This window comes from Rhinatrema bivittatum, chromosome 8, assembly GCF_901001135.1.
Source record: "Rhinatrema bivittatum chromosome 8, aRhiBiv1.1, whole genome shotgun sequence".
Taxonomy (NCBI): Eukaryota; Metazoa; Chordata; class Amphibia; order Gymnophiona; family Rhinatrematidae; genus Rhinatrema; species Rhinatrema bivittatum.
In genome coordinates this window covers 231,962,499-231,980,906 of record NC_042622.1, presented here as the reverse complement: position 1 = coordinate 231,980,906, position 18,408 = coordinate 231,962,499, and the positions used below count along the sequence as shown (strand labels likewise).

At 46.4% G+C, this 18,408-nt stretch overlaps 1 protein-coding gene across 5 annotated transcripts in view; it reads left to right on the top strand.

Annotated features, from left to right (window-relative positions):
* UNC13A (unc-13 homolog A) overlaps nucleotides 1-18,408 on the top strand; it is a 219,887-nt gene that overhangs the window by 178,685 nt on the left and 22,794 nt on the right. For all 5 annotated transcript variants that reach the window (XM_029614005.1, XM_029614004.1, XM_029614006.1 and 2 more), the window contains 3 exons: nucleotides 5,819-5,857; nucleotides 9,976-10,005; nucleotides 14,590-14,646. In XM_029614005.1, coding sequence (XP_029469865.1) covers nucleotides 5,819-5,857; nucleotides 9,976-10,005; nucleotides 14,590-14,646 — 126 coding nt within the window. The remainder of the gene's footprint in view (nucleotides 1-5,818; nucleotides 5,858-9,975; nucleotides 10,006-14,589; nucleotides 14,647-18,408) is intronic.

Here is an 18,408-nt window from a genome sequence, read left to right as displayed (position 1 = left end):
CGAAGGCTCTCAGATTCGTCAGTTGCAGGAGGGAGCACTACTCAGAAGCCGTAGATGCCCTGGTACTACCTTGGCCCAGCAACAGTCTCCTTTACGCATTCCCACCATGGCCTCTGGTGGGAGAGGTGCTCAGAAGGATAGAACTTCACAAGGGTCCAGTAGTTCTCGTGGCGCCAGAGTGGCCCCGGAGACCATGATTCGAGGATCTGGTGAACTTCATGTTGGACGGTCCTCTTCGTCTCAGTCACCTCCCCAACATTCTGCTACAAGGTCCCATATTTTTCGATCAGGTGGATCCCTTTTGTCTAGCAACCTGGCTTTTGAGCGGCGGTGACTGAGAAAGAAGGGTTATAAAGAGGAGGTGATATCTACGCTGTTGCGGGCCTGTAAAACCTCTACCTCTCTGGCTTATGTTGAGGGCCCGGGCCCGGAGAGTGTTTGACAATATGTGTGCCGAGTCCGGTGTCTCGCCGCGCAAGGCCTTGGTGTCCCTGGTGTTCTCTTTTCTTCAGACTGACCTCACTAAAGGTCTGTCTTTCAATTCCTTGCGCATACAGGTTTCGGCTCTCAGTTCCCTCTTGGGACGGTTAGATGGCTATGCGGTGGCGGCCTATCCGGATGTCGTCCGTTTTCGTAATGGGGCTAAGCATTTGAATCCGCCTGTCTGGGCTACTTGTCCATCCTGGAGCATTAACCTGGTACTCCGTATTCTTTGCGAGGCACCCTTCAAACCCCTTCGGCGAGCCACGCTCAAGGACCTGACTCTTAAGACAGTGTTTCTAGTCTCTATTTGCTCGGCCAGGAGGGTATCAGAACTGCAAGCTTTATCATGTAGGGAGCCCTTCCTCCGGTTTTCTGATTCAGGGGTTTCCCTAAAGACAGTTCCATCATTTTTGCCGAAGATAGTGTCCTCCTTTCATGTAAATCAATCAGTGGAGCTTCCTGCTTTTCTCCGGAAGATGTTGCAAACACGTCTGGCGGAGATCTGCGGCGTTTAGATGTTAAGAGAGTTCTTCTGCAATATTTACAGGTTACAAATGAGTTCCAAGTCTCCGATCATCTCTTTGTTTTATGGAGTGGGCCAAATAAGGGACAAAAGGCCTCTACAGCTACCATTGCTCGCTGGCTAAAGGAGGCGATTGCGTCCGTGTATCTTTGTCGGGGCCGGCCAGTTCCGGAGGGGTTAAAAGCCCAATCAACCCTGGTTCACCTCTGAACTGAAACGGATGAAACAAGACCTATGACACAAAGAAAATAGATGGCGTAAAACCCCCAACTCATCTACACTTTCAGCATACAAAGGAACCCTATATCATTACAGGACCTCTATTCTTAAGACAAAAAGAGAATACTATGCCAATAAAATACACAATCTCCAATTTGATGCCAACGCTCTTTTCTCTTATGTATCACAAATCACAAAATCAGCCCCTCCAACAATACCAGACGAACAGGCACTATCCAAGGCTAAGGAGCTCGCATCATTCTTCCAACAGAAGATTTCAAATACCCTCGCACTACTCCCTAACAACACTACCCCACTTACTGTATGCGACAATCTCCACACCCCCACGGGAGCCAAACTCGACAACTTTGATTTAACCTCCCCCAGGGAAATCGAATCCCTCCTTAAAAAACAGAAACCATCCAGCCACTCGGCAGACAATATCCCTTCCAAACTTCTGCTTCTTATTCCAAACACGATCTCTGGACCTCTGACCAACATTATAAACTGCCTGCTAACTCAAGGGATCTACCCAGACAAACTTAAAACTGCTTCCCTTAAACCTCTCCTTAAGAAACACAACTTAGACCCTAGAGAATTAGCCAACTTCCGCCCCATCTCTAATCTCCCATTCTTAGCTAAACTAACGGAGAAAGTAGTAAACACCCAACTAACTCTCAGACTATTTAGAAGATCACAACATCCTATATCCTTCGCAATATGGCTTTCGCAAATCACGCAACACGGAATCCCTCCTCATCTCTCTAACAGACCACATTATGATGGGATTAGACAAAGGCCACTCCTTTCTACTAGTCCTACTAGACATCTCGGTGGCCTTCGACACCGTCAACCACTCCATCCTCCTGAATCGCCTATCAGACATTGGTATATCCGGATCAGTCCACAGCTGGTTCAAGTCTTTCCTCAGTAACAGAAGCTTTAAAGTCAAAATTAATAATAAAGAATCACCTTCTACAAATTCCTCACTTGGTGTACCGCAAGGATCCTCCTTATCTCCCACCCTCTTCAACATCTACCTCCTCCCCCTCTGCCAACTGCTAACAGATCTTAAGCTAATACACTACCTCTGCGCAGACGATGTGCAGATTCTGATTCCTATAACAGATTCCATCTCAAAAGCTCTCACTCACTGGAATATCTGCCTTCAATCCATCACTAACCTTCTCAACAGTCTAAACCTGGTCCTTAATACTACGAAGACCGAACTCCTCCTCATCTCCTCCAATCAGGATAACTCCCTCCCACAGTCCGCCCACAACTCCCTTCTCACCCATACGCATGTAAGAGATCTGGGGGTAATTCTCGACAATCGCCTAAACCTAAAGAAAATGATCAACATCACAACTAAAGACTGTTTCTACAGACTCCAGGTTCTAAAAAGACTCAAACCCCTCCTATTCTTCCACGACTTCAGGACAGTTCTCCAATCCTTGATATTTGCCAAAATAGACTACTGCAGCGCTCTCCTCTTAGGTCTACCCATCTCTACCACCAAGCCACTACAGATGATTCAGAATGCTGCAGCCAGAATTTTGACCAACACCAACCGTGGAGAACACATCTCACCGATCCTCAGAAACCTGCACTGATTACCAGTCAACTTCAGAATCCTACACAAATCACTCACCTTAATCCACAAATCCATCCACAATCAACTTCAACTCGACCTCGAAATCCCCCTCAAACTCCATACCTCCAACAGACCGATCAGAGAAATCCACAAAGGAACTCTGCAAACTCTTCCAACTAAAGCCACGCTCCTCACCTCGACCAAAGACCGAGCGTTCTCAACAGCAGGACCAACTATTTGGAATAACATCCCTTCAGACCTCAGGCTGGAACCATGCCTCCCAACATTTAGGAAAAAACTGAAGACATGGCTTTTCCGCCAAGCCTTCTCAGATCCCCCGGATACACACTAGATGACCTAATTCCCTTCAGGAACTATGGAACCTTGTACCTCAAAGTTCATTAAGCACTAGCCCACTTACCTTATTGTATTATATTACTAGTTTTCTGCCATCCTAGGCCTCTCTTTCTTGCTGATTAAGCCTCCAAGTTTCACCTACCTTGTTGAATGTAACTTTTTGCTGCCGCCGTTCATATGTCTATCTATTTATTTATTTTTGTTTCAGTTTTTCTACCCTGTTCGATGTAAACCGATCTGATATGGTCATTACCATGAAGGTCGGTATAGAAAAGTGTTAAATAAATAAATTCTTTGTGTTCGCAGGTTACCTCGTGGGCAGAGAGCCAGCTGGTCTCCCCACAAGAAATTTGCAGAGCAGCTACTTGGAAATCCCTGCATACCTTTGCTCGGCATTATCGTCTTGACGTACAGGCACCAGTTTTTGGTTCCTTCGACAGACAGGTGCTTCGAGCGGGACTGTCTCGGTCCCACCCTAATTAGGGAAGCTTTGGTACATCCCACTGTCTTGACTGATCCAGGGACGTACAGGGAAAGGAAAATTGGTTCTTACCTGCTAATTTTCGTTCCTGTAGTACCAAGGATCAATCCAGACTCCCGCCCTGACTACTTCTACTTTTCAAACCGATCGCAGCCTTTTCTTCACAGGTTCTTCTTCATTGCAGAACTATAATATGGCAGAACTATAAGGCCCTGGACGTATCTATCAAATAGATATCTATATAAGAGCTGTTCTTTGGACTGTTTCAATTTTACATTATATTATTCATGTTTGAATGGTTACTTGCGTGATCTTATTCGGGTTCAATTTCGCTCATGTTTCTCTGCTTTGATAACGTTTATACTGAGGGTCGCAGGGTGAGCATTGTCCTGATATAGAATACCCTTTCAGGTTTTCTCTGTCTCTATCTGCTGGACAGGAGGCTCAACCCACTGTCTGGACTGATCCGTGGTACTACAGGAATGAAAATTAAGAGGTAAGAACCAATTTTCTTTTTCTGGCTACCAAGCCAATGTCCAGAGATCATTTTCTGCCATTACCTCCAGCCTAAGCAGCATCAAGAAGGCGCATCCCCATGGCACAGCACCTCACAACCCCGCTGGTCATCCTCCGCTGCATGGTGTCTTCTCTACCATATGGCTTGCCATCTACTCTGACTGTCTGTCCATGATCGAGTCTTCATAAATCCACTCGCCCCCCTATCGTAAGCTGAGAGCTTGCTAGAGGCTCATCGTGCTCTTCCTCCTCCTCCTGTACAGACTCCCAGTATGCAGTAGGCCATGTGCTTCCTTGTCTGCTCCACATGCATTGGGGTTGAATTACCCCCCAGCCTCCGTGCCCTCCAGTGAATCCATATGAATCGTGACCTTGTGCTTCCGCTTTAAACTGACATGCTCCGTGCCATGAGGGGCTACCAATGATTGTAGATGGACAAACATCTGTATAAATTGTAAATCATGTACAACTTTGAAGGCAATGTATTAAAGAAAAGCTTTCCAAATATTGTTAAATGGCCATGTCGCTCCCAAATAATATGGCTTGTTTGTGCACTTTTGCTCCACTTTGGCCTGGATGACCTCATCCATGCAGAGACCCACAAGGATACAGCTCAGATAGATTTTACTCAGCAGAACTGATTTGATGCCCTTTGTTTTCTTCCCCTGGTTTGGACAGTGGCTTTGCTGCCCTATGTATAGCGAGGGCAGGCTGATGTGGGACAGCTGTTCTCCTCAGCCCTTTCCCGCAGCGGTCCACAACATCTGGCTCAGATGCAGGGCTTCTCTCTGCTGTACGAATGGGCATCTGTTTCTAAGGCTTTTGCTTCCTGTGGTCCTGTTTGCTCACCTGTCACTGCCTCTGTCTGTCAGCTTTCGCCCAGCCACTGAAGTCTTCTGCTGTCTGCCTAATGTGTGTGGCTTGAACAAACCATGCAAGGGTGCAGCACCCTCTTGTCCTCCCCTGTTGGAAATCCATTTCACACCTGCACCAACTCCTCCAGTCCTATGGTTTGCCTGTGCTTTAACTCTGTTCCACAAGCGTGCCAAGGGCAGAACAGTTTCCACCACTAAATCAGTGTTAAAAAAAAAAAAGTTAAATTATATACTGTACGGAATGAAGCTCTCAGTGAATTCTTTATCACTTCTACTGTGGGGAAAAAAATATACATATGCTTACTTGTACTTGCGCATATGTAAATTTGTGTGTTGTTCATTTGCAAACATTGTATATTCCATCTTTTCCTAAAGGTGGATAACGAATGTAAGATGCGCTTATGCGCAGGTGCTTACACCTCTGCTGTAGGGTGCACGTGCTTCCATTCGTTAGGGTCAAGAATTTTTAGCTGACAGATACTTACGTCCCTTGTACACATGCTTGCAGCCAGGGGCACGTGGGCACCTATTCACATATTGACCATTCTACCAAGGGGGAGGGGTGGAGAAGGCCATTAAAAGCGCTAAGAATTTTGGAACCCCTGGTTGCGTCCAAGGGAAATGCAAGGGATAGAAAAACGAAGGTGCTTGGGTTAATGTTGGGCAGTAATGGTTCTTGTGAGTAACGTTGTAGAAGGAGCCCCATTTGCACTGTCATGCACGCGGTTGTCTTGTGTTGAACTGTTGATCATTCTGGCGTGTTTCTACAGGGGACGCTCTGGAGAAAGCATGGCAAAGGACTAGAGAAGGTAATTAGTCCGTCTGACTTCCTTCTCCTTCTGATGGTGATGCTTTGGTTTGACAAGATCAAAAACCCCACCCGTGCCCAACTAGGGAAACCCAAGTGAAGAGTTGAGCCAGCACTATGAAGGAGAAAAGATGAGGCCTCCTCTTGTTTAAATCAGAAAATCCCCTTGCAAGAGCTGCCCCCACACCTGGGGAAGCTCTTGCAAACAACCAAAAGACACTCTGGGTAATCTTTGTAGGGACGCGGGTCTTATTTTAAAATAGCAGTGCTAAGAGTGGTTTTTAACTTGCACTAACATTCTATGGGCAAGACGGCCATAGTGTCATGGGAGAGGATGCCGGGACCGGGTTAGGTCGCATGCGTAGCGGTTTCCCAAGGGAGCTCAGCTTAGTGGACAGCACTCCCCCAGCCAAAAGGATCGTCATTGGAGTGGTAGGGCTGAGGAGGAAGGAGTGGGGTATGAAAATGAGCAGCTCGTACAGAGAAGTCATTTGCTCATCTGTTACCAACGCTCCGGCAACGCAGCAAAACCTCTGCCCCTTTTGGAAGACTCTTCCTCTCTTTGGCCATTTCCCCAAACGTCTCACCCTGGCTGTCTCCATCTTTCTCTTCATTTCAGTGGGAAATTAAAAGCATCATCCTCTTATTTTATTTATTAGTGCTTATATAAACATTCACCAGCAACACATTGTTATCTTTATCTCTTATCCATCAGCTATAAACGTACTTTCTCTGCATGGCACAGTCATACACCAGGACTGCTCAAACTGCTGAATAGTCCTCTAATAGTTTTAATCACAGTCCCTTAAGTACACATATTTTTCTTTTTCCAGAAAATGTTTATATAAAATGTATACATATGTGTATATATATATATATATATATATATATATATAACAGCCCACCTCACTTACTTCCCGTGTCTGGGCTTTTCCAGCATGGCGTCGTGTTTCATATTCTGCTTCAGGGGTGCTCAATACTGAACCACAAATTTGTCCCAAAACGCTTTTTGCAGTTGTGGAAAAAAAAAAAAAGAAAAGAAAAGAAAAAACCCCGGGGAAACGTTTGAAATATTTAAAACTCTTACTGAGTTCACATCTATCCCAATAGCTTCACGGTTTATTTTTAGCATCCAATCGGGATCAAAGCATTATCGCGTCACCAGTGAGCTCCCTAAGGGGGGTCATTTTCTATCGATATCGCACGCGAAAAGGGACTTTTCGCGCGCGATAGCTAGATAGGGGTGGAGTTGGGGGTGGACGCTGTGGCGATAAAGTAAGTCCTGTTATCGCCGCCAGTAGCGTTCCTTTCATGCTGGCGCTATTGGGTGCGAAAGCCGGCAGCGATAATACCGTCAGATAATACCCCGTTAGCCCGCGATTCAGAAAGCCCTGCGACGATAGAAAATCCAGCCCTAAGTGTTATGCGTTAAACCCCTCCTCCATCTATTTAAAGAGTTCCATTCCCATATGGAATATGTGTGTTTTATAGCTGATGGATAATGGATAAAGATAAAAATCTGTGCTATTAAGGATTTTTCACTCAGCGAGGGGGATTGGTCTTTTTATTTATTGACATTTTTGGAGAGGGGTAGAGGGCTTGCAGTTGACCCTTGTACGTTTCCGAGGTTGGTGGAGACGGGACATCCTGTGGCGGGGAAGAGGGACGCAGTAGTGTTGCTGGCCACAGGGAAGGAGGCCTGGAGCTGTGCGGTGACTGCAGGTGGTGCAAGGATCCAATAAATGTCTGTGACTTGGATCCTGGACAGTATCCAGATCTAAATCAGTGGGCTCAGAAATTGAAGCCCGCATTCTTCCATCTTTTCACAACCCCATCACTTTTTTTTTTTTTTTTTTTCACTTATCTTGAAATAAAAATTTGCTGTAAAGCTTTTTTAGCCTGGAGCTGGCGGATTTAGTTTGATGCTCCTCTCAAGGAATGAGCATTTCCACCCTCCTTAAGTCTTTTTACTCTGCATGCCAAGAATGAATTTGTTAATGATAAAAGGAAGATAAAATAAAAGATTGCATTCTAAAGCTTGATGCAAAGTGAAAACAGCTAATCAGAAAGCATTGTAAGTAATAAAAAAACACTTGTACTTATGGTGTCACTGGGATGTGTTTATAGAAGCCCCGGCTATGGAGGGAATGTCTCCTACTGAGCATCACCTGTGGACACAAAAGCACATTAGTAATTTGCAATAACGAGGGAACCAGATCTATGGCATTGACAGAAGGAACCAGGTCAGAAGTTAGTAATTCAGGTTAAAATCTGTGGTATGAGCAGGTCGCCTGGGCCTTCTTGCATAATGAGTGTCATGGGCCCTCTGTTTTTGGAATGGAGTGCATTTTTTATGATTATTAATATCGGAGGAGGAGGGTTAGGTAAAACACAGAGGAGTAGAGTGTTAGGTACGAGTGATGCATTGTCCGCTGTTTCTTTCAGTTTTATTTTCGCAGCCTGTAGTAACATGCAGAACAGACCTAGAGCATGGGATTTAGGCTTATGAGCAATGCAGCAAGAGGTAATCAGCCTCTAACGTGGTGCTCTGAGGATAAAAGAGAACTTTCTTTCTAGTTAGCGTTTCAAGGGTGTGTTAAGTACACAGAATGTAGAATGGTGTAAAACTGTGGATCATTAAACCTTAATGAGCTTGTGTTTAAAACGCATCCAGGTAGAGCTGAATGGCCCAGTTGTTCAGTAACAGTATACTGCAGAGTTTCTGGGTTCAGTTTCTGGCTCAGATCTTTCCATCCCTGGGTCGGCTGGGACTAAGGATGCTGTAAGAGGCAGCACTCACAGCCCAGAGGGAGGGGAGTGGTGGGTAGAGAGCCCCCCCCCCCCCCCAAGTGATCGTGCAATGTCGACCCCTAGTGGCCGGATTTAGGACCCGTGCTTGAAGGGTTCCAGAATCACCCCTTGTGCTGTGGTGACTGGGCTGGGAGATAAAGTAGGAGCAATACTGCCTGGGTAACTACAAACGGAGGTCCAAGGTGCTGGATCACAGCCCTAGTTCTGATTAAGCTGGAAGCCCCAAAGAAAGAACTGAATGCCTTAATCTCCACTTGCAAATCATGACTAATTAATATAATGGTTCCAACTACAGAAGGGAGGTGTGGTGCTTTTAAAATCTTCAGTTCTTCTGTAAAGAACTGCCTTTTCATCGCACCCTCCAGAAGCTGCTGAACTCCTATCGGCCAAAGGAAGGGGGATGGGCAGGACAAGGAGTTGATGTTCTTACATCTTCAGTATAGGTTAAAAGCTCTTCTGCAAGTGTCTTTTGATTACTTCGTGTGTGTTATTTTGTTGGATTTTTTTTTTTTTAATGAAATATTTTTTAAGTTAAAATTGAGTAACCACTGATGCCCAAGTTACAGTGGTAACTGGCAGGTCGAAAAGTAGGCGGTGGAACAAGCAGTGTTTGTCATTGTCCCACCACCACACTCCATTAGCCTTTTCCCCTTCCACACTACCCAGTACCCCTCTCTAGCCTTCCTCCTCCTCCTCTGCCATCATCGCTCCCCATTACTTTTCTGCATTTCGTATCTCAGTTCTTTTTTTGGTCTTATGATCACATCCTGTCCTCCACTTGTATACGAGTTGCCGTTGCCAAGCAGGTTTCCGCACAGTTTCCAACTGGCCATTGACAGATATCAGGGCCCGGCTGTGACTCTGAGAAGACAATGGTGGGGACGGGAGGGAGGAAGGAATTTGGAAGGCTTGCCACTCGTATTGTCTGACCTGTGTTGGATTTTTTTTTTTGGAGGGGAGGGGAAGGCGTCGTTTATCTTTGGCGGGATGAGCCAAAGAATTATCCCGTGATAGGACGTGATCATGTTTGGGGGGGGGGGGGGGGGGGTCATAAACATCCCTGGCCTGGTAAAACTATTCCCGGTTTGCAAAGAATCGGCAGCCTCTCCAGGCCCAATATGGCTGACTCGTGTTGGGAAGGAGATGTAGACGAGGCACGAAGTCACCCGGCGGGCGTGATGGGGAAAAAGCATTGCATGCAGACGTAGCGGGAATGGGCTGGAGGGAGGGAGGGAGCGGGCGGGGGGGGGGTTCCCACTGTTTTTTTTCAAAGCTGTTAAATGTATAAACCCATGTTCTTTCCTCCAGAGCAGAGTGAAGCTTCCCTGCCACACAGATGTAAGGATTATGATACTTTATTTATTCTAATGTTGTTTTGTTTCCTGTGCCTCAAGTCCTTCTGTTGTTGTTTTCTTTTGAGGTTGTTTTTTCTTGTCAGGGTGGGAGGGATGTGCTCTCTACAGTTTGTTGACCGTCCTGTGCTTCTTTCTTTCTGTAGAGGGTGGGGGGAAAGACCAATAAGCTGTGCTTTGACCTGTTCTGTTGATCTTTGTCATCCCCCCCAACAAAATCTTTTTTTCCTCTTTACTGTCTCTTGTGCTGCTTCCCTGCCTGCATGCACATTGTTGGATGGGGGCGGGAGTGGGAGGTGACTGCTTGGGGAAGGGAGGGGGCAGCGGGATCACAGGAAGCTGGAGACAGCGCTATAGGTCAATGTAGAAAGATTAGAAGCTCACAGGGATGGGCTTTTATTTGAAACGAAATGGGATATTTCGTTCAGATTTCCTCTGTCATTTCATCTTGCTTTGAAAATGAAACGAAAGAAAACCAAACTAAAGTTTGTTTGTTTTTTGTTTCATTTTCAAGTTGCAGCAATAGCCAGCCCCGCCACCGCTCCCACCCCTGAAGAAAAAAAGCACCATCAATATTTGTTAAAAAAAAAAAAAAAAAAAAAAAGGACCCTCTGGGTTTACTCCAGTCCTCTCCTCCCCTGTAATTCTTATCCCATCCTTGGGAGAAAAGGGACAGGAGCCATCCCAGAGGGGGTGGAGACGGGGGGGGGGCAAGCCTGGGTGCGGTGCTTGTTTCTCAAACTTTGGTGGCAAGGGGGTGGAGGGAGGCACGGACCCAATATTTTATCATTTCGTTTTGTTTTTTTCTTTTTAAATGAAAAAAGGACCAAAAACAAAATGAAAAAAAAAAATTCAGTGCCTGCCCCCTAAAAGCTGGTGATGCTATGGGCATCAGGGGTTGGAATACTGCATTGGGACCGACTGCAAATGAACTCACAGTTATCCTGCCAGCGGTGCCTTAGGGCACTGGGATTTGTGGTGATAGGAAGCCTGGGTGAGCGCGTCTTTTGTGCTTCCTAAATGAAAAGGTTGCTTTTTTTTTTGGTTTGGTTACTTTTCATTTAAAAGCCACGATAAAGCCTTTTGCAGTGGTGTTCTGAGAACCCCCCGGGACACCTCTGACAGATTCCGAGGACGTTTATTTCATTGTGCAGCTCTCCCTGTGCCTTCCGGCTCATTGTTACTCATTCTTGATAGATCTTGCTCTGAACGTAATCGCTTATTTTTTATTTTTTTTTAATGCTGGGAGCCAGAAAGGCTTCTTAAACTTCCATAAAGTCTGTCAGGAAAAGGATTTGGCGGCTGCAGAAGGAGAATCTTCTTTCCAGAGAAGAAAAATAAACGCAGTCGTGCAGTTTTCTTTTTTTTAATTATAACATCAGATATTTGATTCATTTTTTTTTTTTCTTCAGAAAATGCCTAATGCTTAAAATAGCATTACACAACGGTGTCGCTACCCTCTGGCTATGTCGCAAGTCAGATTTATTGAGTTCTGTCATCCTCGCCTATCATCATTAGTTCCAGGCAGATAACTTTGCCCACAGCTGATAATACAAGTCGTAATGTGAAGGTTGCGGTCAAGGCCAGGGTTTAAAAAAAAAAAAAAAAGGATTTGGGCAGGTTTCTGGAGGACAGGTCCATTGAGAAATAGTAACCAGGAAGATTAGGGATCACCACCTCTTACTGCTGGGAGCTGGGGGGTTGGGGGAACCCCAATAGGGAATAGATCTCCCCATTAGGTGTTTTTCTCCCAAGCGACCCCCACCGGCCACCGGGAGAGGTCTGACCCCGTGTGGCATTTTCAAAGGGAAACTGAAGGGCCTGGCCCACCCTCGGCCACAAATGCAAGCCCCAAGGGTGGGCCAGGCCCTGCAGTTTCCCTGTGAAAAGGCCCTTGCAGGCCTGGAGGTGGGGGGTGAAGGGCGAGGAGGACAGAAGTTCCCGTGGACCTGCAAAGCAGCCGGTGATGCTTCAGAATTGGCCCCTGAATGAACCCCCCCCTTCATCACGGTGCAGGGAGGGTTTCTTTTCCGGCTGCTTCAGGCGCATCTCGGCCCTCGTGCGGGACTGCGGCCGTGCGGGCTGTGGTGCATAACCTGTGCTGAGTACCTGCGTTTAGGGTATTTAGGAGGCAAATGGGCCCTGTATCAGAGTTTCATTCTCGACATCAGGGAGGAAGGCTATACGGGTCTTTCAGAGGATTTGTGGTTCGGAGTGAGTTTTGTGAGACTGCGTAGCAGCGCCAGGCCTGGAGGGGACGGATGGTCTTCCGAAGCAGCCCTGACTGCCTGAAGGGGACAACACTGGCACAAGATTCACTTTCAGGCCGAGTGCACCGTTTGGCGCCCGTGTGGCCGCGCGTTTTCGCCGCGTGTCTGTCACCCCCTCATACGGTAAGGGGGTAATAGCGCCCTGAAAGTGCGCGGCCAAACTTGCAAAAACTAATAGCGCTCATCACATGCAAATGCCTGTTGATGAGCCTGTTAGTTATACCCGTGGGATACTGAAAGTAAAATGTATGCGGCCAAGCCGCACGTTTTACTCTCAGAAATTAACGCCTGCCCAAAGGCAGGGTTTAATCATAGACAGCACCGGGAAAGTGCACAGAAAAGCAAAAGCAGAGAAAAAACTGCATGTCTGTACACCCTCCGACTTAATATCATGGCGATATCAAGTCGGAGGCCCCCCAAAATAAAAGAAAATCCCCAAAAACTTAAAATATATAAATAAATAAATCTGCCCGCCAGTCCACGGGGTTGGAAAACGGATGCTCAATTTTGCTGGCGTCCGTTTTCCGAACCCGTGGCTGTCAGTCTCTAAGCGCCTCCTTAGTAGCGCGGGCCCTAATTTAAATAGAGTATCGTGCACCCAGGAGAGGTGCCCGGGCGCGTGTCGGGAGAGTGGGCGCCCAACACGGAGCGCCGGCTCTCCCGCACTTTGCATTGAATGGGCCTGTCAGTTTTGCTGATCTGGTGTCTGGTTTCTTTTTTGTGCGGTTCAATTCCTACTTTGCGCTTCCCTTTAGATATCAGCGCACTTTGATATCTTTTCTTTTTATTCCCATTGCCCTCTGAGATGCAGATTTTTTTTTTTGCTGTGCTATAGGGACATGTATGATCCAGTTAAGTTTCCAGAAATAGGGTTGAGATGGCAAGGAGCCTGGAAGGGTGCGAATGGCAGCATGCTTTTCCACTTGACTCTCTCTTCTGAGCTCAGCTCTTGTCTGTGTTGCCTCTGTCTTGTCCTGTTTTTTTTGTTCCTTCCTCCCCACCCCCACCCCCCCACTCTGAGCTCTGCTGTCTCTTGTTTTTAGCCATTTCTGGCATTTGTTGTGTTGACCTTGCTGGGCTGGGGGGTGGGAAAGAGAGGGCACCGCTGTCTGATCTCAAACACTGATGCTCAGCAAACGCATCATCACGAGCAAAGCCTCCGATCTCGTGGCTCCTCTGAGCAAATAACCAGAGCACGGCTCACAATGCTGGTGCTCAGGAATGCTGTGTTGGGCTGTTGGGATGGGAGAAGAACCTCTGTGGGAATGTTATTGTACGTTTCAACAGCAGCAGGCATTCAGGTGGGTGCCCCGCAGACTCCAGTATGAATTTTTTTTGTTCTGCTTTCATGCTTCCAGGTAAATGGCCTCCCTTCTTGGCTACCTGTGCCATCACTAAAGTGATGGCACTGCTCTTAAAAGGAAGCCCCTCTCAATAAAATTGACACCCCCCACCCCCATTCTTTTAAAATCCAGACCTGTTGCACTGAGATAGATTAAACTTGGGTGTTCCCGTTCTGAAAGTAAGACTAGATATTTCCTGAAAGTTCTCTCAGCTCTGTGATGATTTCCTAGTATTGTGCCTTCGCTCATGGCTGCAGAGGCACACAAACGGTGCACGGCCGAACCATGCACGTTGCTCCCGGTCCACCAAAACTGTCTGTGACGTCTTTTCATAAGAATCAGAAGTGTAGGCCCCTGGAGAGGATCTGGACTTGGGAGCACCCCGCACCCGCTGGCAAATATTTAATACCCACTGTGTCTGCTTGCCCAAATTCAAGTCCATCTTCAAGTCTTGGTTTGATTTCACCTGACGCAGAAATAAAGGTCCATCCTTCTTACTGAACAAGCTTAATTCATTTGTGACCGCCTTTACAAATGTATTAACCGGGTTCAGGAAAAGGGTCTCCCCCATAGCTTGCTTGTTGACCTTAATTTCTACACATCCAAGTGGGCTAACACGGCAACCACATGATTTTGGCTCAAGTGATAAAATGTCAGGGCTGAGAGGGCCGGCAAGCAGGGGGAAACGTCCTTTGAACTTCCCATGTGGAACTGGAGATTTTGTGGGCTCTGCTCCCTCCATCACAGGGTATTCAGTCTCCCAGCTTGTATCTCCCCCTTCCAAAGCACTCAGTCCCCCCCATGTATCAAATATCTCTTCCCTACATTCACAAAAAGGCAAACGGCAGTCCACCAAATTTAAGGAAAAAAACCTTCCCGGGTGCAAAGAATACAGCAGCATCTTGTGAAATGTTTCTAATACCTGTGGCTGTTCTGTCCTTCTGTTTTCTTCTACAGGGCACTCAGATGATCTTCAATGCAGCCAGGGACCTAGGGCAGATTGCAAAACTCAAAGTAAGTAAGACAAGAGATGGTGAAAGAGCTTTCTAAGGCCACACTGAAGCCCTTCAGGTTTTGCATAGAGAGAGACATGGGAACACAGAACATGATGGCAGATAAAGGCTACCAGGCTCATCTAGTCTCCCATTTTCCCCAACTATAGCAAGGCCACACATTTTATTTTTGACATTCAACTTTACCCCTGCTCGCATGCCAACCAAGGATCTTCTGTGCTCATTCCATACTTTCCTGAGTTCAGATGATGATTTTTTTTTTTTTGTGCATTTTTCCACATCCCATGGGAGGTTGTTGTTTGCATTCACCACCCCTTCGTGAAGAAATATTTTCTTATGTTTCTCCTGATTCTGCACCCTTTCCAGAATTTCCTTTCCACTGAAACATGCCAGCCTCCTGGGCACTTACTTTGAGGCCTTCGGATATTTTTTTTAATCACATCTCTGCCACCCTCCGCAGGCCTGTCCATTCTGAGGTCCTGAAGTCTCATTTCACAGGGCTCGCAGTGCTGCCCCCTGCACCAGTTTGATAGCCTTTCTAGGGGCTGCTTCTAATTGAATTGCTTCTTCTGTGGGAGAAATACAGAAGAAGCCTTTCATGATAAGGAGATGGAAATGAAGCATTGGGTCACCCGCATGGAGCAGCGGTTTGGCCCAAAAGCACAGAGGAATGACTGTATTGTGCTCCCGAGAGGGCAAGGGGGGTAACCTATATGGAGAGGCAGCTACAACCCCTAAATTTATTTATTTATTTATTTAAAAGTTTTTGTATATCGTCTTTACAAACAGTGTTTAATCAAAACGGTTTACATAACTAAATAAAAAACAAATGTAAATAAAGATTTAAATTTAAAAGAACATAAAGATTATCAAATTATAAAAGCTCAAAATTACAAAAATATATAATAATAAAATAAATACCTTCCCGCACTGACTGGATGAGCCATTTTGGTCTTTATCGGCCATCATTTGCTATGTTATAATATCATTTTTTGAATGAATAATAGAGCTTGACCTCTGCTGTGGGAATATAATTTATTTATAATTTATTTTAAAAAATGTCTAACCTGTTGTGGTAACTTGGGTGATAGCAGATTGGAAACAGCCAGGACGAATAAGGAGGCAGACTCTGGCCGTTTCCCTTTTTAGTCCATTTATTTACAGTGAATAAAACCAAAAACAAACAGTGCAGCTCACTTTAACTTCAGGTAACCCTCAATCTTTAAACGCAGCAGCTCTTAAAACTTCAGGTAACTCACAGTCCTTAAACATAGCAGGTCTTAGCATATGGTGGGTCCTGCCTGCTCCCCGGGGAATGTTTAAACCTTCCAGGTCCTGAATTCTTAAACTCTGGTGAGGGGCTCCTCCCTTCATGCACTATTCCCTGTGGGTTTGCGTTTTAAGGAGGACCGGGCAAGACAGCTGTGTTCGGTCCTTTAAGGTAGTCTGAGAGAGTCTTCTAGATACTCCCTCACATACCCTCCCCCTCAGCTCAGCCTTGAAATGAGTGCCTGCCTGTACAAGGGACTCCTCTGGACAGGAAATTTGCATTGGCGTTTTCCTTTCCTGCTCTATGTCGTATTCGATAGTTGAAAGGCTGTAGGGCTGGGAACCACCTCATCACCCTCGCATTGGACTACTTATTTCTGTTTATCCATAGGAGTGGTCCGTTATGAGCATGAACTGCCGTCCCAGCAAGTAATAGCGCAAGGTCTCTAAGGCCCATTTGACTGCCAAGGCCTCTTTCTCAATTGTTAGTAATGCCTTTCTCTTGGCATCAACTTTCTGCTAATGTAAGGCACAGGATGTTCTTGACCAGCCTTCTCTTAAACTAGGACAACTCCCAAGCATACTTCTGAGGCATCAGTCTGCACCATGAAAGGTTCGGTGAAGTTTGGACTTATCAAGACCAGTTCAGAGCATAATGCCTCTTTCAGAGCCCTGAAGGGCCCTGAAGGCCACTTTTGCTTTTGTTTGCTGGACTGGTACCTGGGTGATCACCTTAATCTTTCTTGGTTTGCGGATGGATCTTGCCCTTCCCCAGGGCGTAGCCAAGATACTGGACTTCTTGCCCTCCCGGCAAGCATTTCTTAGGGTTGGCCATTAGTCCTGCTTTCCTCAGACTGGTTAGCATGGCTTAGATATGTCTTCCAATCTGGGCTGTTCACCACAATGTCATCCAAATAGGCAGCAACAAATTGTGATGTGGGTGAAGCAGATGGTTGAACAAGTGTTGAAACATTGTAGGACAGCCATGGAGTCCAAAGGGAGGACTGTGAACTGGAAAAGTCCATCTGGCATCAAGAACGACATCATCTCCTTCACTGTTGGTGTGAAAGGCACCTGCCAATACCCTTTCGTAAGGTCCAGGGTGGAGATAAACTTGGCTGATCCCAGATGCTCAATCAGTTCATCCACTTGAGGCATCGGGTATGCTTTGAGCTTTGAGACCTTGTTGACCCTTTTAAAGTCAATGCAGAGCCTTATGCTCCCATCTGGCTTCAGTACCAATATGGGTGAGGACCAATCACTGTTAGACTACTCCATAACCCCAAGCTGGAGCATTTCCTTTACTTTGGTCTCAGTGACATGGTGCCTGGCCTCGGGGATCTGACAGAGTCGTTGCCATATCACAACTTCAGGAGGCGTAATGTCATGTTGTACCAGGTGGGTTCACCAGGACAGGTTCAAGAAAATCTTTGTTTTGCTCTACCAGCTGCTTTAATTCGGCTGCCTGTGCAGTGAACAGCTGCTCTCCGAAAGGAACTTGGGCTCAGTCCAGTTCCTGTCTGACCTCTGGGCCAAACTCTTCTTCTTATAACACTCTGCACTCCTGTACAACCCACTTCTTCAGGAGGTTGACATGTAAATTTGAGTTTTCTTTCGTTTATCTGACTGGGCTGTTTTGTAATCCATGGGTCCTGTTTTCTCCAAAACTTCATAGGATCTTTGCCAACAGGCTAACAACTTACTTTCTAATGATGGGAGGACGACAAGGACGTGGTCCTCTGGCTGGAATACTCTTTGGACTGTGGGGCGATTGTAAGCTCGGGCTTGAATACCTTGAGCCTTTTCTAAGCATAGGCAGGCCACCTCCCCAGCCTTTTTTAGGTGATCTTGCACTCAGAGATTGTAGGCAACAAGGTTTTTCCCAGGGTTCCCTTTGTCTTCCTAAGTCTCATGAGCTATGTCCAAGACTCCTCTCAGTCTCCTCCCATACAGTAACTCAAAAGGGGAAAACCCCATTGAGCTCTGTGGTACTTCATGGATTTGAACAGCACATAGGGTAGCAATGTGTCCCAACTCTTGCTGTCTTCATCCACAAACTTCCTCAACATTTGTTTGAGCGTCTGATTGAAGCTTTCGACAAGGCCATCCGTCTGTGGGCGATACACTGAGGTACGCAGAGTTTTTACCTTGAGCAAGTTGCAAAGTTGTTTCATTAGCTTGGACATGAGCAGGATTCCCTGATCTGTTAGGATCTCCTTGGGCAGCCCAAGTCATGAATAAACCTCCATTAGGACGGTCACCACGTCTGGGTCTTCATATTCTGTAGCGGTACTGCCTCTGGATATCTTGTGGCATAGTCCAGAATAACGAAGAAGTACTATTTCCTCGAGTAGATCTCTCTAGTTACCCTAAAGGTCCATGCCCACCCTTTCAAAAGGGGTCTAAATTATGTACATTGGTATGGGAGGTGCTGCTCGTACACCAGCAGGCTTTGTGAGTTGGCAGGTAGAGCAGGACCGGCAATACAACTGGG